The sequence below is a fragment of the Labeo rohita genome, chromosome 3 (assembly GCF_022985175.1).
Source record: "Labeo rohita strain BAU-BD-2019 chromosome 3, IGBB_LRoh.1.0, whole genome shotgun sequence".
In the NCBI taxonomy this organism is placed as follows: domain Eukaryota; kingdom Metazoa; phylum Chordata; class Actinopteri; order Cypriniformes; family Cyprinidae; genus Labeo; species Labeo rohita.
The window spans coordinates 8,027,772-8,048,544 of record NC_066871.1 but is presented as its reverse complement, the minus strand read 5'-3'; the positions used below and the strand labels follow the sequence as shown (position 1 = coordinate 8,048,544).

The following is a 20,773-nucleotide window of genomic DNA, read 5'->3' as shown; positions in this document are numbered from 1 at the left end:
ACCCTAATTAAACACACCTGAACCAGCTAATCAATGTCTTACTAGGTATACTTGAAACTTCCAGTCAGGTGTGTTGAGAAAAGTTGGATGTAAACTCTGCAGGACACCGGCCCTCCAGGAACAAGTCTGGTGACCCCTGCTCTTCCCCTTTGTCTATGTAAGAAAAAAATTAAAGTTAAGCACTGTTGAAATAAATTCAGCTTCATATTTCAAAAATTGCTGTGGCAAACCCTAGTTGTGTCCCAAATGATGCAATATTCAATATCAGTGCTGGGTAATAACTGATTGCAAGTTGTCTGGATTGCATAATCAGGTTTCAGAAATTAAGTAGCCTTGTTATTAGATTATATTACATTTTAAATCACAATATTAATTATGAGTTCTGAGTTTGTCACATTACAGAAAACGTTTTATTATCCACCCACCCAAATTTGAATGATTATAAAACAACGCCAAGTAAATAAAATAAAACAGGTGTCAAAACCGTTGGGAGCGTATCCGCTGTCGCTGAAACCACGCCCACTGGCGGGAAAGTTGCCGCCTCTCTCAACTGTCAAATACCGCTACAACGTGAATGGATGCTCCCATTAGAAGTTTAATTTGAATAAGAAGACCGAGATGTTTCGTAAATCATCGCAACCAGGTAATACTCAGCTAGCTAGCAAACTGTAGGCAGTAGTAACTAACGGTAATGACAGCTGACTGAGCGGGCGAAACACTGATGCTATTGCTAATGCATCCTAGAGACGGTAAATTTGACATTTTCTTTCTTCTGACTAAATGTTCTCTCTTTTTTTTTTTCTTTTTAAACGTTGTGAAAATACTATCGTGGTACTCTCCTATTCACTGGTCTCGAAGTTTACCTAACTATGACGTACACTGCTAAGAAACCCAGAAATGTAAAAAAAGTTCTATAGCAACAAATAATTTATTGATTCTAAATTTATTTTCTAAAGTAGCCTCTTGCTTATATACATTCAAAAAGTCTTTCAGTTTTGTGGACATTCATGCAAATACCAGTCACTAGACAGGTGGCTGCAATTACACAAATTACACTAGATTTACAAAAAAATCATGTCAGTTTACTTAACATTTCCACATTGCATCAGCTTTTAATGGACACATTAATGTTTATTTGAATGATCACTCAACTGGTTATTTATCTGCATTTTACTATTCAGAGGGGATTTGTCTTTTAAACACATTACAAGCACAAATTCATGTTAAAATGTTGTTTTTTAAAAAATGTTTTTTTATTATTATTTAAATTTTTTATGATTTGATTAATTACTAGTTTTTTATTCAACTTTCATTAGAACCCAGTTTAGGAAACATGACATAATGTAATATATGTGACCATGGACCACAAAACTAGTCTTAAGTAGCACATTTGTAGCAATAGTTAGAAATACACTGTATGGGTCAAAATGATTGATTTTTCTTTTAGGCCAAAAATCTTTAGGATATTAAGTAAAGATCATGTTCCATGAAGATATTTTGTATATTTCATCCCGTAAATATATAAAACTTATTTTTTTTATTAGTAATATGCATTGTTAGAAACTTAATTTGGACAACTCTAAGGGTAATTTTCTCAATATTTTGATTTTTTTTTTTTTTTTTTTTTTTTGCACCCTCAGATTCTAGATTTTCAAATAGTTGGCCAAATATTGTCCTCTCCTAACAAACCATTTGTCAATAGATAGCTTATTTATTCAGCTTTCATGTGATGTATAAATCTTAATTTCAAACAGTTGACCCTTATGACAGGTTTAATAATAACAACAAACTGAACAAATGAAATTTTCTTGCTCTTTGTATTTTAACATGTTCGGTCAAAAGTAATCTAAAAGTTATATTACCTGAAATGTGTAATGTAATGGATTACTTTACTAACTACCGTTTTTGTCATGTAATTTTGAATCAGTAACGGACTACAATTTGTAAGTTATCTACCCAACACTGTTCAGTATGCATTATTTACTGTGCAGTGTATGAATTTTCTAATAGCCCTTCTCCTCAGCTGCGTAAGGAAAACTGCAACAGTTAACTAAGTGTATTATCTGGTTATTTGCAGTGCACTTTTTCTTTTGGGACTGTTTGGTGTGAACAAACCGCTGACCCTATAAACTACAAAATGGCTTTGAGTAGAGGATAATTACACATCTTTACTGTAGGAAGTGGACAGCCTAGATTGTCATTGGCTAGTTGGCTGAGATTAATGTTTCACACACTAGACTATGAACTTTAGCATTATCTGTTGCTTACGTAGGTTGTGAACCTGTTAAATTTCAAGCTGTTTATTAACTTTACTGACCGTGATCAAACTGGATGAAGGAATTTCATTTAGTCCTCTATGAATGCACCCCTCAATCCCCCTCAAACAAAGGAATCAGGCACAAGGAAAACACTGAGATTCATATCTTTTATTTTTTTCTGGCATGTAAAGTACAAATAATTAAACAATTCCATGAAAAAGTCCTCAAGCGTCTTCAGCTGAAATCCCAGTAATAAATATCCTAAACTAAACTGAAAGGTTTTATTATTTTTTTCCCCTTTGTTATGTGTTTGTCTTTGTTTGTTCATGTTTGGAAGTATGAGATTTTTATTCGTGACACACAGACACTGAGATCAGGAGTTCTGCTTTTGATCTTTTTTTATTATTATTATTATTATTTATTGTTCGTTTGTTTTCTTCTGTTATTGTTCTGTTATTCCTGGAAAATGGTTTCAGAAGAACGTTGCTAAGTAACTCTGTGTCCCTCCTAAATTAATTGACACAAAATACAACTGGTTGAGAAACAGAGTGACCACTGACCCCTTTATCTAGCTCAGCGCCTCGCCTGGCCCCTCTCCCCCGCTGCGCTTTCTTCGCCCACGTCTGCTAATCGTTGCGCTCTAGCCCTCCCACTGACTGTTTTATTTTCTAGACCGCTCTCTCGTTTGGTTGCACGACAACGGGTGAGAGAGGTTTTTGGCGAGGGACGCTGAGCCTAAGGCCTGGCTGCGGGTCCAGACCGTGGACCGGACCGCGCCTCGACCCGCACCCCCCCTTTGCCCCAGGCCTCGCCCCGGGCCCTGACTCGCTATGGGGTTCTGAACGTGGCTGGAAAAACAAGACTGTGATTAGATTAAATAATCAAAAGGTTTTCATTTAACAAGACAAACAAAACACAGGCATTAAAGGCATAACATCTAGCACACAGCATGTATGTTTATACACTTCAATTAGTTTAATATAGCAGTGCATTCTTTGCCTATGGAGAACTTTTCCAAATTGTAATTCTAAAGCAGTTTACTTCTTCTTCTTCTTCTTTTTTTTTTTGTTGTTTTGTTTTTTTATTATTTTTTTTAATCTATTTGTTCCCTTTAAAGAAAAACAAAAAGGTGTAACCACATTTTGGCAAAATGAAAAGTATTTAAACTTGCAAATATAATGAAATAAACCATAAATATACACAAAACATACTTTCATACGAGGCAATAATAATAATCATAATAATGATAATAAATAGTTTTTAAGTTAACAATAAGTTAAAACTACAAGCTTAAAGTCGCCCAAATAATACAAGTTCATTGGCGCTATATTGATTTTTTTTTTCCGTTTAAATTATTTATGTTGCAACAAAAGCTACCACAGACTTTTACAAACACAATTAAACACATTTTGATTGAAAAGAAATAATTCTAACTAATTCTAAAACCTGCATACACTGTAAGAACAGCAACTAATTATAAATAATGGAAACGAAGATAAGAAACCGTACCCAATAAAAGGAACCGAAACGAAATATTCGACCCACGTGTGTCCTCTATGGCAACATCAACAACACAAATACGCTAAGTTAACGTGTGATTCTGATATGTAAAGTAACTCAATAAATTACAGGAGAAATGATATTCTGAAATCAACATGGGCTAAAACCGATGATATTTTAGACAGTATTCCATTCACGGTCTTTTAGAATTGCTCTTTTCGGTACCATAGACGGCTGTTTGTTTTAGCTTGCATGGTCAGAGCACTAATAAGGGGGCGGAGGAAGGGATAATGGACATTTTTAGAGACCAGAGCTCTTGGTGCTTGTTTGATTCTTCGAATGAATCTGTTAGTTAACACTTTTTTTTCATTTTGTTGTTGTTCGTTACATTTGATCCTTTCACTATTCTGCAAACCATTTCAGTGTGACGTTTAATTTCTTTTTTAAAAAATATATATATCTTTTGTTCTCAGTCAATATAAAAACGAAGCACATTGCACTTACTGTTCCATAGGAAAGTTTTTTTTTTTGTCTTTTTTCTTTAAATGATTATTATTGTAGTTGCTCAAGCGGTGCAGTATGTTTGTTTCCTGCCATTGTCCTTGGCTCTCTGAGGGGATGGGGGAGTGGTGTAGCTAAAGGGTTCGTTGGAACGCTCGACGCTAAAACCTCCCTACGGTCACCAGGCGCACTACAGGGTTGCCCTGGTCACTCGTTCGTTTTAGAGGCCGGACCGATCTTTACGTCTACGACTTTTTAGTCCCCTCTAGGGCACACCACCGATGAGTTCCAGGATGAGTTGCGTTAGCGTTAGAGTTAGCGAAAGAAAAATGTGTCGCGACGTTAATGTGGCGTAAGCTGAGAGGGGTTGTATCACAGTTTTGATACGATGGGAATGCTGTGGAGGGCTTAGAGACACTTTGATATGTGGTGTATGTATGTGAGTGTGTGTGTGTGTGTGTGCGCGTGTAAGTGTACGTGTGTGTGCGGTCACACTTTTCCTAAATGTTTCGGACTGACTATTTTCCCTTCTTCAGTGACAAAGCTAAGATCCCTTGGTTGGTTAGTGCTTGTGCAAAGGAGCAAAATTAGGTGTCGATGATATGACGGTGGAATACAGAAGATATGTGGAGCGGAAATTAACTAAAAAAAAAAAAAACAAAAAAAATCTAGACAGTACAATGATAGACATTTGCTTGTTGTGTTGACAGTATCATTCACTATGGATTATTGTGAGAATTGATTACATTGATAAGTGCAGCTACATTACATTAATTTTCAACTTTTTTGGTGCACTGAACATGCTGAAGCGTTAAGGTGATTCTTCGTTTTCGTTTTCGCCGATACAAGATGAGATGCTCTGGATGTTTGATGTGATGCCGTTTCGCGCTTCACTGCACCGTCATTGAAGCAACGCTTGATTTTTCATCACTTTAGAGAAACCGTTAACGTCTTTTTATCCTGCGTAATGCATACATGTACCTGTCTGCTGATTCTTTTTTTAAAATGTTTCGTATGTTTTTCTTTTTTTTGTATTTTTGAAAATGAAATGGTTTCACTGCATGTAAGTCTTAGTCCCCAACCCTCCGATCCCCTCCCTTACACCGCAGACTGGCCCTCTCTCCCCAAAGTTGAAAACTCTGAAAATAAAAGCCATGCGGTGTGTCCAAAGATTTCCACGATTTAAGAATCTGTAAAAATGTTGCACAAGGTCTTGTGTTTTTTTTTCGTAGATATAAAAATATATTAATCTCTAATGTAATCCTTTCAAAGAGATCATTGTCCTCTTTGGCTAACACAGCGTTATTTAGAAAAGCAAAATGTCACTTGATTTGAACACACATTTACATCTTTCAGTTCTTTTCTTCATAGAATGTGAAGTTTTGCGATTTTACAGCAATGTCTCTCCCCATGGAACAGTTTCGTTTGTTTTATCGCAGGGCTGTGGACAGCTTGGGCATCGTCTTTAACGTATCGAGGGAATTTTTCATTTAGGAGATTGAGAGATTCAATTTTGTCTAGCTCGTGTGGCTGCGACTTGCTTTCAAGGGCCCTGAGGACATAAAATTTGATGTCTGATATGTAGCTGTTTAGAAACGCAGGGGCGGCTAAAACCGGTTTGGGAAAGCGTATTATAATGCGATTCTGTTTAGTGAATGGAGCTAAATGTATCTGAAAAGTTACGGAGACCAAGGACGTCCAATCCCATTGGCCCCCGACCTTCATAACGGCTCACTCACTTTAAAAAGAGCTGACACACAGCGTACTCCTGAGCCATTCAAACCTGTTTAAAATGATCTAATATGGTTCTGAATTCTGCAGTCGGCCTTCGTAATTGGTTTGAAAGACTTTTAAAAGAATTCCAAATGCCATCGCCATGGGAACACTGTCGAAATGCCCCTGTTACACAGACAACTGCATGTGGTGGAATCGATTCTAAATTCTAACTATAAAACTCAGAGTGGAAAGATACGAGGAGATTCTAGGTCGCCATGATGTTTCGCTACGCCCTCCGGCTGAGGGGCGAATGTGCGTGTGCGTGTGTGTTTGTGCGCGCGTGTGTGTGCGAGTGTCTCGGTGATGAACGTCGTCTTTCGGTGTGCTGAGGTGATTGTGATGACCCCCGGGTGACCTCTCGATTTGTGACTACCATCCACACAGTTTGTTCAGTGGCTGTTGGGTTGGAGCTCGAGTAAGGTGTGTAAGGTTGCAACCTAATGTAGAGCCAGGAAACCGTAATCAAAGTTCTAGAAAATGCTTACATATTTGGCTATTATAACCACCTTAAATGTTGAATATATAGTTATATCATAATATATATAAGAGAACACTGTTTTAATCATTTTTTCTCTAAAAAATCACTGATTCAAAATGCCCAAGTGTAAAAAAGTGACTACATCCTCTGAAGCCAGACAGGAGAGTTACCGGGGCAAGATTTCGGGTAAATTGCACATATTTGATTTACTTCTTTTTTACGTTCATTCGTTCGTTCGTTGACCAGTTCTCTTAGTTTGCCTGAATTAAATTAAATCTCTGCAGACATTCTCTGTCACATTCATTAGACTGTCCCTCCTCACGGATTTTCCCAGCCCCGCCTCACAACTCTGCTAATTCAATACAGGCAAATGTTGGGAAGGACTAGCATGTTGTGTAAAGAGAAAAGAAAAACGACTCTACTTGTGTGTTTTTGTTCGAAACAACTAAATGTGTGTGTGTGTGTGTGTGTGTGTGTGTGTGTATGCATGTGTGCCGAAATGTGTGTTAGAGAGAGACTCAGTCCAGGCCCATGTAGAGTGAATGTACAGGGAGCTCAGTAGCTCCCCCTGCATGTTAAAGAGCAGTAGTGACTAGGCCTTCCTTCAAGCCTTGTGCTGCTTGCTGGTCTTGAAGGAGACCTGCAGCACGCGGTCGCCCAGGCGGTAGCCGTTCAGGCTGGCGATAGCCATGGCCGCCTCATCGTAGTTGGTCATGGTGACAAAGCCAAAGCCCTTACATTTGTTGGTGGTGAAGTCACGGATGACCTTGACGTTTGTGACGGCGCCGAACGGGCCGAAGAGCTGCCACAGGACGCTTTCGTCGGCTTCCGGGGACAGGTTGTAGACAAAGATGCACCAGCCGGCTCCGGTGGGCCCGGTCAGGTTGACGCCGGCTAGACTGGTCATGCTGTCAATGGTTATGGGGGAGAATCTGGGGAAGAAAGAAGGAGAGCTACCATGGGTGTCATTCTGAAGTTCAGCGCTACGTGCTTCTCATTACCACATGTTCCTGTCTCTTTGAGGACCGGACTCACTCGATCTCCACAGCCTTAAGTAGGTAAGAAAACGAGCAGCTATTGTATTAACTAGGTTGACCAAAGCAACTAGTCCCTGTTAGGACACAGAATTCACAATGTCCAACAAAACCACGATACTTAGCAAAACAGAAACCTAGAGAGGGATGAAGGCAAATCAGAAACAAATCAACGGAAAACGAACAGAGGAGACGCAAACGGAATCTTGTATGTCCATGCTGGTGGAAAAAAGACATTAAAGCAACCAAAACTGAGAAAAAAAATAATAATGTTAGTTCAATACAAAAATACATACAAATCAGTTCGATCAAGGAATCAACCAAAAGAACAAAAAGGTTCAACAAAGCCATGCCAGAATGTCCTGCTGTGAGCTACATCAATCTAGTCTACTGAAACGGTGCTTTCTCAAATCAAATCTCTAATGGTAATGCTTAAGTCAGCAGGGGGTATTCCGGGCACTTTGTTTGAGCTTGTTTAGGCATGGATGCTTTTGAAAGGACACCTTTTTTTGGAAATTACCTCTTGACTCCGTAGCTGGCGTTTAGTAAATTGTCGAGTCTGCAATGCAAGAGGGAGAGTGACGGAGGTGAAGATATTAGTTGCAAGATCCAACAACCAGAGCAAAGCGTTTTCATGCAGCTGTTTCAGCCACCAGGGGGAGCTCTTTACTGGCATGCCGTGTCCACCAATCACTGACGCAGTGCCCGCAGAGCCCTCAGGCGATGGATTGAGAGTACTGCCATGAATGCTTGTGACTGATTCACATGCAGTGTTTTATCTCTAAGCTGGGCGGTTCTTTTACGCACCGCCTCACTTGGGCCCGGTGTGATTCGTCGAAATCCCCCTGATGGCGTGAACGTGCTGCGGTTTAAAGGAAAACCGGCAGAGGAAGAGTAGGGAGCGGTAGGGGTGAGGGTTGCAGGTGGGAGCAGTACCTGAAACGCTGAGTCTGGTGGTGCAGAGGGCCGGTGAAGCGGCGAGCAGCTGTCTGGTAAAGCTGGGTAAGCAGGGCCTGTCCCGTCTTCTGACTGGGGTTGTTGGCAAACTTCACGGTGATGGGTTCGGCGGCGCCCAGTGGCTTTTGACCATTCAGGCCTTTGATAGCCTCCTCGGCCTCATTTCTCTTGTCGAACCGAATGAAGCCTACCCCGCGCGATATACCTGCTCCGAACAGAAAGCGACGCAATGTTAGCACCGTCAAACAAATTAATGACGGATATCCACATTTTTCTTCCCATAAGAGTGTAAATTTCATGGGTGTGGCTTCCGGTCTCATTCGCATCCAGCTATTTTTAGCTGTGCAAAACAGCTCCTTTTGCTGCTTCATATTGCAAATTGGTGTGACTTGCAGTATTATTTTAATGTTTTATCTTAATTATGAAAACACTGGTTTGTAATGCAAACAGGTTTGCCGTTTACCGCACATTGTTATTCTTCTCATTGCGGCTAATGAACCGGAAGTCTCAACCATAGGCTTACTTCCGTATTAAAAGAATAAGGTGGATACTTTATGATCTACTATATAAAGCAGACAAATATTTTAATTTTATGATTTTATCATTTTATTTCCATACTGTGTCCTTTCAATGAAGCAGTATATTTAATGAAAAAAATGCATTGGGAAAATTGGCCAACATTGTATGTTATTAATATAAACCAAAAATATATTTTTTGAATGCACAGATGAATAAAGTATATGTATATTTCAATATGCAATTTTTTATTTAGTTTAAATATTTCTGTGGGGTTGTGCTGTTTTAATTTTATCTGCCTTGTATTACGTTTTTTATTCATTTTAGCCATTTAATCCTTTTATCTCCAAAAGATTTGAGGTTTTGCCTTGCGGCTTTTCTTTGTGACCGTGGACCACAAAAAACAGTCATAAGGGTCAATTTTTTTAAAATTGCGATGTATACATCATCTGAAAGCTCAATAAATAAGCTTTCCACTGATGTATGGTTTGTTAGAATAGGACAATATTTGAAAATCAGGAATCTGAGGGTGCAAAAAAATCAAAATATTGAGAAAACCACCTTTAAAGTTGTCCAAATGAAGTTTTTAGCAATGCATATTACTAATCAAAATTAAGTTTTGATATATTTATGGTAGGAAATTTACAAAATGTCTTCATGGAACATGATCTTTACTTAATATCCTAATGATTTTTGGCGTAAAAGAAAAATGTATAATTTTGACCCATACAATGTATTTTTGGCTATTGCTACAAATATACCCATGCAACATTTATCAATTTATTTATTCATGCAGAATTGTGCAGCACTTTAAGTCACTTGTCTTTTTTTTAATTTGACAGTAAAACCAGGAACCTGGATTATTATAGTTATATAAAATATATAAAAATCTAAAAACTTCTATTTCAGCTAGTTGCCAAGGGATCATTTTAATTTAGTTTAACTTAACCTACTAAAAGAACTAAAAAGGAATACTAAAACTTGAACTGAAATAAAATAAATTGTTTGGAACGTGCATTAAGAATGTAAAAATGGGATCAATTTTGATTTCATATTGACTGTGTAGCATACAGCTTATTTTTTGCGTCACATCCAGAGCTTTAATTAGACTTTTAATCCTCCCCCAGGGTGCCTACGCTGTTTGTGGAAGTGAGGTAACGTTTACCTGTGACCTGGTCTACCAGGATGCGTGAGGTGATGATCCTTCCATACTGGGAAAACAACTGCTCCATGTCTTTCTGACTCATGGTTTTGGGCAGGCCGCTCACGTACAGGTTGGCATCGCGTATGGAAGCTGAGCTTGGTCTGGCGTAGGACACCTACATCGCGCACACACACACAAAACGAGGAGCTGCAGTTTAGGATTTCTTTTAATAGAAATATTAAGAAGCACACATCAAGACAGCTGTGACAGTCCTAAAACTCCCAGCAGTGCAAACTTTCAAGTGTAGTCGAAGCAGATATGTCACAGCACTGCCACGCTCAAAGGCGAGACATCCGCCCACTCTCTCTCATCCCTCCTTCCTTGAAATCCACGTCTCTTACGCGCACTTCACTCGAACCAAACCCGGTTCCCTTATTAAACGCTACTTCAGCTTCACTGTGCTCCTGACAGCAGAAACACGAGCCCACTCTCACATTCACACTTCCCCCCCAGACGCATCGACACCCTCCGATTCGAGACCGGCTCCCTCAGGGAGTCGTGAGGAAAATTTGATATCATGGGCTGTTATTCAAGCCGGTGATTTTCCACAAGACAGCAGCATTTAGAACCTGTTCCGCTCTGGGACGTGTCATGTAATATCAAGTCCAATTAGGCATTTGTTTTGACGTTCAAATATTCATCTCATTTTTGGATTCCCTTCTATAGTTCCTAAAAATCCCCCACCGAGCCGCATTGGTCGTATCTGAGATGCGAACAGATTTTTCTCATAAAATATGTATATTTATGAGTTTGTGGTTGAAAGGGACTGACTTTGATTGATGGTGTCAGTGTGTGCGCATGTGGTTTTTTGTGATAAAGAGATTGGCCCCCTCCTTCTTCTCCATCTCTCCTTTGTCTTCGCTCTCAAGGGGAAACTGCTCCTCTGGCAACCGGCGAACCAAGTAAACAGATTACAAGATGTCCAGCGTCCCTGACAACACCCCAACACATGTCCTCACAAAATACCCCATGAAAAAACAAAACCAAAAGCAAATCAAATAAAAAGCTCAATACTAATTCATGCTAATGAAAATGTGGCAGCCTCACTTTACAATTGTTTCTATTAACAGTATTACACATACTTTAATTAATACTTATCATTTATACATCAACATGTTTTATCTAGAACTTAAATTTAAGTTATTAATTTATTTTGATCTGTAATTGATTTACCTTTATATTGAATGCATAACACATACTTAATATTTTCCAAACAAATTATGTTGCCATGTAATCTTAGTCTTTTTTTTTTTTAAAAATTTTTTTTATCTATAATTGAATTACCTTTATATTGCATATATAAAATATACTTAATATTTTCAAACTAATTATATTGCCATTTAATCTTAGTCTTTTTAAATTTGTATTTTTTAATTATTTCTTAGATTTTTGATCTATAATTGATTTACCTTGATATTTCACATTTTTAAACAAATTATATTGCCATGCAAGTCTGTTTAAATTTGTATTATTTTTTTTTTATCTATAATTAATTTACCTTCATATTGCATATATAATACATACCTAATGTTTTTCAAACAAATTATATTGCCATGTAATCTTAGTCTTTTAAAATTTATATTATTTAATTTTCTTTATTCATAACTGATTTACCTTTATGTTGCATATATAATATGTACTTCATATTTGTCAAAGAAATTATATTGCCATGTAATCTTAGTCTTTTTAAATTTGTATTATTTCATTTATTTTTTATTTTTGACCTATAATTGATTTATCTAATATTTTCAAGCAAATTATATTGCCATGTAATGTTAGTCTTTTAAAATTTGTATTATTTCATTTATTTTTTCTTTTTTTGATCTAAAATTGATTTATCTTGATAGGGCATATATAATACATACTAAATATTTTTCAAACAAAATATATTGCCATGTAATCGTAGTCTTTTAAAATTTTTATTACTTAATGTATTTTTTATTTTTTTTTATCTATAATTGATTTACCTTTATATTGCATAAATAAAATATACTTCATATTTTCAAACAAATTATATTTCCTTTTAATTTTAGTATTTTTAAGTTTGTATTGTTTCATTTATTATTTTTACATTTTTTGATCTATAATTGATTTTATATTGCATATATAAAATATACTTAATATTTTTCAAACAAATTATTTCGCCATGCAATCTTAGTCTTTTCACAAAAGCTGTTTTTTACTAATTCACTAATATACATTTTATATAGAAATATGATCAACTTTATATTAATATAAAACATTTATAGTGCCATATAGTATTTTCTCCAGTACTAGTTACTAATAATATAATATAAAATAATATAACATATACATTTCATTTTTTATATTTTTATTGCTATACAGTCTTAGTCTTTTTACCAACTGTGTTTTTTAAATTATTTACTAATATATTGTTTTAAAATATAATTCAATTATCTTTATATTGCGTATATAACACGATGCATACTTTCTTATTTTCCCAAACATTTATAGCGCCATATAGCCTTTACCAATACTCTTTTTTACTAGTTTTTTCATATATAATTTGTATAAATCATAACTGGGGAAGAAACAATCTGTAACGTTTTCCTTTAATAATAGGCTCTATAACAAAGCATTCATTTCATTTTTACCACACACTGGCATATTTGAATCTGCTGACCTTTATGTAAGCGAAAAAACCAAAACGTTAAACTTGTTTTTGTCACAAACAGGAGTCTATTTTAAATGTGTTCAAGCCGTTCGACGACGCCCAACCAAGTTATAGCATGTTTCGCCATCAGACCTTGGCAGAATGATGTGTTTTTCCACCATATGTGTGTTTGCGTCTTGCAGGCCAGTATGACTAAGCAGCGGTATTGTTGAGGTAGGGGTGTAATTGTGCAGCGAGTGGGTGAGTGTACAGCAGAGACTGGAGGGTGGGGGGTGGGGGGAGATGTATTGGAGGGATGGGACGCTGCCCCATAATTAACCCTCTCCCTGTCTCTCCCACAGTACAGATGGTGCCTGCAGCCCATATGGCCCCTAATCCTGTCATTGGCATTCGGCTCCTTCCTAGCCTTTGCTCCCCGTCTCCCTCCCTCGCTCACGCCCTCCCTCCCATCCCATCCCCGCCATCGGCTCTCTACCTTTCTAACAATGCCGTATTGACATGGAAAATATGACATTTGCCCAGCTTAAGGATTTGAGGGCAGTGGGCACACGAACGTTGAATGTCAGAGAGCAGTGGGCTGAACAAACAAGACGATTAGGACAATAGCAGACGGACTCCGTGTTGTTTGACTACGCCAATAACGTTCGCCCATGGACCGCAGTCATTATTCACCAAATAACAGTGCGTTACGGTTTCGAATTAGCTCTATCATGCAAACACACGCTAAGTCTGCTTAGGGAAGCTGCTTAACTGCTGATTCTTGCCTCGGCTTTGAAGTGCGGTGATCAGGTGGAGGAACGGACCGACTGTTTAATCTCTCGCATTCAGAAGCCCAGGCAGACCTTTCTCCCCACCCCAAAACCCAGCTGAATTGGGGACAAAGAAAGCCCTAATTAGCCAAGATTGGAGGCAGATGGGGCTCTCCGCGTTGACCTCCAAGCCTCGCATTGCGTCTCCGTAATTACATTTCCATCACAATCACCTCTACACACAACCCTTTGCTTTCTGACCTCTACTTTCTCTTTTCTTTTGCTCCTTTTGTCCTCCTCCCCCTGCCCCTCCCATTCTCCTCCCCTCCTGCTGTCACGTCTGTCTCGGGCTCCGCTTTATTTCCCTACTTCCTCCCCATCGAGTGATTGAAGAGCGTGGCTTCTTACCTTGATTGTTTTGGTCTGCAGTTTGAGACCGTTGAGCGTGTTGATAGCCTTGTCGGCATCATTGGGATCCACGTAGTTTACGAAGCCATAGCCCAAACTCTGGCCTGGAACAGTATGAACAAGAAAGCATTAGAAAACGGTGGTTCACTGCTAATTTTCACTATCAGTTTGAGACCAAACTGCATACCTGTGATCTTGTCTCTGACTAGCTTGCAGGACTCGATTTCACCGATACTGCCGAAGAGGCTCTTGAACTCCTCCTGGGTCATGTTCTGAGGCAGGTAGTTGACGATCAGGTTGGTTTTGCTGTCGTCCGTAGCACCGTTAGTGCTAATGACGGGGCCGTTAGGCAGGCTGGTTCCGCTCGGACCATTGGACACCTGAGTTTCCATGGTGCTAATTATCTGCAGGTGGGAAAATGACAAATTACACTCTAAGTTGGGCGAAAACGCATAATTTGAGAGGCGTAATGCTTGCCATCCTGGCTGAGAGGTTAAAAATCAATGCGTCTGAGCGGTAGAGGGCCGGAGGAGAACAATATCCCACCTCCCACCTCCCCTCCTCCTGCTCTGACCTCCTCCCTCACTTCAACTCTCTCCATCAGCCCCTGGCCCTGCAGATGTCACAGTCCTTTCACTCTTTCCCAGCCCCCTTTATGTCATCCAGGGTCAAACTGCGTTACATCACTAGCCTCTGAGAGGATAACCATAGTGTAGTTGCTACAACTAGATTTCCGTTACGAAAACGCAAGATGAGAAGATGGCTTTGCCATCTTGTTTATGTGAAAAGAGTACGTGTGTCTGGGTCTTGGTTCATCCGTGTTGCTGTGGAGCAAAGCGTGATGCTTAATTTGGCCTATAGGGGATTTTCAAAGAGCAGATGTATGCAGGTTGTAGACGCCACTTTGGTCTTTAACGGTCCCTTTCTGTCAGTTCTCTTATGCATCTGTCATTTTTTATCTTTTTTTGTGTGAATTTTTTGTTTTTTTCTTCCCAAGGCTGCTACTCTCCAGAATTTACAAATTGGCGTGCGCGATGTATGTTCATGTATTAGTCATCCTTAGTTGACTGAAAGAAATCTTTCCCCAGAACGGCCCCTGGGGTGGAACAGGGTGTCTCACCAACTTAATTAACAATGCATCTGTGATCATTTTGTTGGAGTTCCACAATCAACAGGCAGAGCCACAAGTGTCCCTGTTCGTTTTTAGGATTGAAATTAATTTTACGACCCTTCCAGGAAAACAAATGAAATTCGTGAGATGTCTAATTAAGCATTTTATTTAAAGCTGTACAGGTGAATTTCTAGTAGTGTGGGAAGTCTGTTCCTTTGTTCTCCCTTCAGCATTGCCTCTTCCTCTCATCTCTCTGTAACGCTCTGTCTCTTCAGTGGAATGATTTATTCTTGCCTTGAGCCTTACCTCTAACCAGGTTGCCCAGGTAACAGCAGCTTGACGACTGTTGCTATTGGCTGGCTTCTTGACTTTTAGCAAAGCTCGCACGCATGTGTGCATGTTCGAGAGCTGGCGCTCGGGTGAAATCACTTTTTGTCTTGCATTAATAAAATAAGCTTTTGGGGCAGCCAGAATTTATATCTCAGGCAAATTGACACTGACAAGGAGAAAGCTGAGCGAGGCGAGTTATTAAAGCACTGCAAACATGGATCTAGGCAAAAATGTCACCCGAGCAGGAATTTCCAAGAAAATTGTGTTCGTTTGATCACGAGTGGGGATAAAATGGCATCTTTTGCTTAGCCCATAGCCTTCATAGCCTTATATGTAAACCTACTCAAACAGGCGCTGCCTATGCGTTGACACAAACAGAGTGAGTCTTGACACAAAGTGACAGGATCGGGGCAAATGTGATTCGTGAACTGAAGTAAACCTCCCTATGGCAAGCCAGCCATCCTCAGCGACGAATGTAGTGAGTTACACAACGCGCAGGCTCCTCAGCCACACAGACTGACACGTACACTATCTTACAGCCTGGCGAGAGGTAGAGGTGGAAGAGCACTTCATCCCAAAATACATGACTCACAGAGACAGTCGAGAGACTGCTTGCTGAGTTCCTTCCACTGCGCTGCTTAAACATCACACACCTTATCAAGTGTCCCTGAATTTACGCTATTAAAAATAGGCCTTACGAAACAAGACGTGGCCACCGAGCGGGCTTTGACGTTCCCGTCCCAGCCTGTACTTTTCTATTTCTGGGAGAGTTCTCCCTCAATATTTAATGCACTGCATCAGCATCGCCTACACAAGGACCCAGACTCGCACGCAAACAAGAGCCCTGCATCTCATACGCAAAACCTATTACCTTCCCACCAGCCCGCTGATAAGGATAAATGACTGCAAAGATTCCTCTTAGTGAGTCTGTAATTAGAGTCTGCTGAAATGACCGTCAAGCCTTGTCAAACAGACAGGATTTGTGTTTGTTTTTTAGAAAAATGTCCTGTTGAATGTCACAGCACACACATGTAGGAAAAAACACTTGTTTTGGCTCCCGCCATTTTTCTTCTTGACTTCAGTAAATGTTGTAATAAACACAGTCTTAAACACATCATGCCAGAGAATGCTTTTAAAAAAAAACAGGCCTGAAAGCAGCATGAGATAAAAAGCAAGCTGACTGTGAAGACTGTCGGCTCACGTCACTTCCTTAATGTCCCTGTGCAGCGAGGGAGCCATTTTCTTAAAATAAACACAGTCTCGCACAAGATCCGGCGAGGTAAACAAATAAAGCATAAGGCTGATCTAATCTGTAGCTGTATGTAACATGTCAACATTAATTTTCAGACTGCCAGGGTAGCGATTCCCAGCGTTGTCTGTGAACGTTAGTCTACGGAAAATGACGCCTAATGCAGACCTTAATTTTATCATTTGTAATTCATAAACGTACGCGTCTGGACGGGCCTCCTTGACTGAAATGTGAACGCTGGATTGCCAATAGGCCGTTTCAGTAACAGATTACAGGATTATCCTAAACAAAAGGCATTAGCCACACTCTCACTGCAGCTTAAGGGATCACAGTGGCAGCTGTAAAACAACAGGACACAAGTCAAAACTGAACGGATAAACCCTTTTCTTTGTTATTTATTTTTGTCGGTGAATTGGGTTAATTTCACTCGTGAAATCTGCGGCGCGAAAGATCATTGATTTATCACGCGAATACACAAGTCTCTCTTCTATTTCACCAAATAGCGCCGTTATTGTTTTTCAAAAACAATCCGTTTGCTGTTTTTAAAATTATTAGAATTCTATAAGAACGCCAGAACGGGAAGAAAAGGCGCGCTAGTCCGGTATTCCTATTTGGTCGCTATCCAGAGTGCTGAATTCGGGAGTGGCTCAACATGGACAACTACCTACAAAATTATCCTTGGTGCCGCGGGCTCCGTTTTATCAAGTGGACATTAAGCTCTTGATGTCGCCTTTATAAATAAACATGTTTACGAATCGCTTAAAATCGTTATCCTCTCGTCCTTTGATTGGACAAGTGCGCGTGTGCTCTGTGGGCATTCACAAATCCGAGCTCCTTTTTGCTGAATAAACGTATTGACACAAGCGAACAAAAGAGCCACCCGTTCCTCCTCTACAGAGACCATGGCAGCACTATGAATATTAATGTAAACAGTAGCGCTTTGTGTCGAGGCCAGAGGCTGCGGGACTCTCCGGGAACAATGAACATTGCAACTGTCTTCACTTTACTCAATTCTACAAGACAATTTAAAAATAATAATAATAACAGCAAAGCAATTAAAATGTAGATTTAAATAATAATGCCAAAATTTCTTTATAAAAACAACTGTTAGTTGACATTTTCTTTTTCTCACGAAATCCATATTTAAATAACAGTTCATTTGATTATTTCAGATGTTCAAAATCAATTTCCGCACTGTACCTGTTCAAAATAATCACCGTTCAATTGCACAATAGACGAGGCCTGGTGATCCTATAACGCGCGTAACGGCCCTGACGGTGTACAAATACTATCAAACATATTTTTTTCCAAACGCCGTCTTTTTCTTTAATTGACAGACGTCTTTATTAACGATTAATGATGAGCTCTCGCGTTCAGACGGTTGTGTTGTGTTGTGTATCGTTGTGATGTCCTTGTCCTTGAATTGTGTACGCGCCTGGAGAAGGTTATCTGACTCAACGGTTTTATGTGCTTGGCACTGCGGTAGAGGCTTGTGCTCACGGAGGACTGCGGAACAACATGCCGAAGGGCCCGTCATTCATTCATCACACCGTCTATTGAGACTTTTGAGTCATTTCGTATCGCCTTTTGTTTGAGGTCACTACAAAACCAGCCAGGCAGGCGAATATATATGTAGGCTACTTATATGTCAGGGACAGAGGCCTCTAAGCTTAAACGCAAAATGCTGTTGAGCTGACAAGGGTTTTTAGCTAAAATTAATTATTCGCGCTTACGAATCTATAGCGTTTAGTAGCCTATTATCACCTCTTTCAGACAAGAAACAAAGACGGATATCTTGACTATCCGCTTCATGTAGAGCAGGCCTTAAGAATTTAACGTCATTAATTAATCTTAACATTCCAAATACGTGTTCGTATTCAAACAAGCTGTTTTGTTATTGTTTCCACACAGAAAGCCTACGTGAAGATGGTGATTCTGCGTGCGTGCCATCGCTGTCTTCTTTTAGAGAAGACACGCCCAAAACGCTTTCCCTCAAGGCCTTTGTATTCCCCTCATATTGCTTATTTACACTCTCGGCGTCTTTATATTTTTGGAGAGGGAAGCGAAAAACGCAACTCGCTGAGATATCGCAGGAAATAGGCTAGCCGTTTCCGTACATGACATTTCGCCTTTTCCTCGCCTTCGGATTTTTATCCTGCCTGATTGAATCCAAAGCAACGGATGCATAATATCTCCCCTCCCCCTCTGAGTGACTCGACCCTTTTCTTTGCCTTTGCTCTCGATGGGCTCTCAGCCTCCGAGGCATCGTGTTTTGTCTCCGAGATTCAGTCTGGAGCATCCTTCCTGAGCGAGGCAGGCATGTGCCCTCTTACGCCCTTCTTCTGCCTCCGCCGCACCTCAGCTATTTCTGAGGAAATTCCTCAGCGCTCTTTGTTAATAATGGCTAATTATCGGCTGAATGCGTTTAATTAGCGGATGTAGGAATAAATGTATGTTGCGAAGGCTTTTACGTATTACGTATTACGATTTATGACGAGCGGCTCGTACGGCAGGAGAAAGCAATGTTTTGATTCTCCTCAGAAAACGAAGCTGTAGCGATGCTCGGCTGTATCGCATTACTTAAACCCTGGGCTAATCGTTAATCTTGTTCACGGAATCCGCGATTAGATGTGGCAGTATGTTTGCTTTTGGTTAGCTTGCTTTTAAATACCCTATATTTTAAGCAGGTTCAGTTTGATTTTGTGGTGATGCTGTTATTGTTTTTTTTTTCATGAGATAGACCAAAAAATGTATACGTACAGTAACCATTCTTGATGTACAAAGATGATAGAGATCTAGGTCCTTCAATTCGCAGGTCTTCAGGCCGTCTCGCAGATATTACGCCGTGGCGTGGCTCGAGAATGGCAAATGTCGGTTTCCAAACGAAAAGAAAAAAAAAGAAAAAGGAAAAACGACAGTCTTCGGCAGGAAAGCTCAGCCCGTGCGATTGTAGGTTTCCTCAGCAGTGTGAAAATGAGGAGAAGGGGGTTTTCTTCAGGACGATGATGAGAGAGAGATTTCTCTCCGTGTGGCGTGGGCGATGGTTCAGAAAAAAAGAGAAGCAGTGATCCCCAGTAGGGTGTGTCCAGGGGAGGGTGTTGTGGTTCTGCTGTTGTGTATGTATTTCCCAGCTCCTCGCAGGCTCCTTCTGTGCCTCTGCTGCAATGTTCTTCTTTTATGTGTCCTTCTGGCTGGCAGAGCTTGCTGCTGATTGGCTAATTGTGCAGGGAGGGTACTACATGGCAGCCATTGCAATGCGCTCCTCTCCCATTATCCCCTTCAGGAGAGATCACCGAGAGCCCCCCGTCCCTCCACCCCCCACCATCTCTCCACTCTTCCTTTTGCCCTCCCTTTCTTCCTGCCCCCCCCTCAACACACATGCAGAGCTGAGTGAATAGAGCTCCACCTGCATTCCGAACAGATGGGTGCAGAAAAAGACAGGAGCCATGCTTTCTCCTTCTTTTTACCCCTCACGCTCTGTTTTTTCCTTTCTTGATTATTTGTCCTCGCAGCGCCGCTCAAATTCCATCTTCTCGGTCTGACGCGCTGCATTTCGAAGAACGCAGTGAATGAGCCTGGCGTTTGTTCAGTGCTGCCAATGCAGAATGGCTGTGCGAAGGCATAACTGTGTGAAGGTCATAACACGGCCCACTGTTTGACTACTCAACCGTTCCTATATTATCACGTCAGGTGCGTGTTAAACACGTATGTTACATAATCGCACAAAGACCAGTGTTTACAATATGAATTAAGACGTTATATTGGTCATCAATGTCATGTAGATGTCATGCATTGTTGTGTAATCCCATTGACATAATGTCCAGCGACACCTAAAATGCCTGCTTATTGTTGCTGATATTAAACATCGACACACACTGATTGCAGCGGTTGTTATCTCAAGCTCCCTTCCCCCCGTTTCCAGTCTCAGGGAGTGGGTAGAGCTCACTGAGACAGGCTGTTTGGTCTCATCTATAATGCATCTCCTGCCCCAGGACTTGATGTGTGACAAATGACCTATTTCTGCACAGACCCCCACAGGGCCTTGACCTGAGGGAGCACGCTCGCTA

At 40.1% G+C, this 20,773-nt stretch overlaps 1 protein-coding gene across 7 annotated transcripts; it reads right to left on the bottom strand.

The window, feature by feature from the left end:
- Window positions 1-2,411: 2,411 nt before the first annotated feature.
- On the bottom strand, window positions 2,412-19,924 carry elavl3 (ELAV like neuron-specific RNA binding protein 3). Of its 7 annotated transcripts, none has more exons than XM_051103153.1 (7): window positions 19,467-19,924; window positions 14,204-14,420; window positions 14,017-14,120; window positions 10,186-10,339; window positions 8,484-8,712; window positions 8,068-8,106; window positions 2,412-7,466 (listed from the first exon to the last, which is right to left on the bottom strand). In XM_051103153.1, the coding sequence occupies exons 1-7, from the start codon at window positions 19,473-19,475 to the stop codon at window positions 7,118-7,120; spliced, it is 1,101 nt and encodes a 366-aa protein (XP_050959110.1). In that variant the 5' UTR covers window positions 19,476-19,924; the 3' UTR covers window positions 2,412-7,117. The 7 variants fall into 7 exon arrangements, with proteins under 7 accessions (XP_050959110.1, XP_050959122.1, XP_050959116.1 ...); XM_051103165.1 differs by having other exon boundaries at window positions 2,412-7,445; window positions 19,467-19,920; XM_051103159.1 differs by having other exon boundaries at window positions 8,484-8,709; window positions 19,467-19,916.
- Window positions 19,925-20,773: the final 849 nt, after the last annotated feature.

Bases quoted from the DNA above. Each gene is read 5' to 3' on its own strand.
- elavl3 (XM_051103153.1), bottom strand. The intron at 10,340-14,016 runs GTAAGAAGCCAC...TGCGCGATGTAG, and splicing joins TGCAGACCAAAACAATCAAG to GTGTCCTACGCCAGACCAAG. The intron at 8,713-10,185 runs GTAAACGTTACC...TTCTGTTCGGAG, and splicing joins CCTGGTAGACCAGGTCACAG to CAGGTATATCGCGCGGGGTA.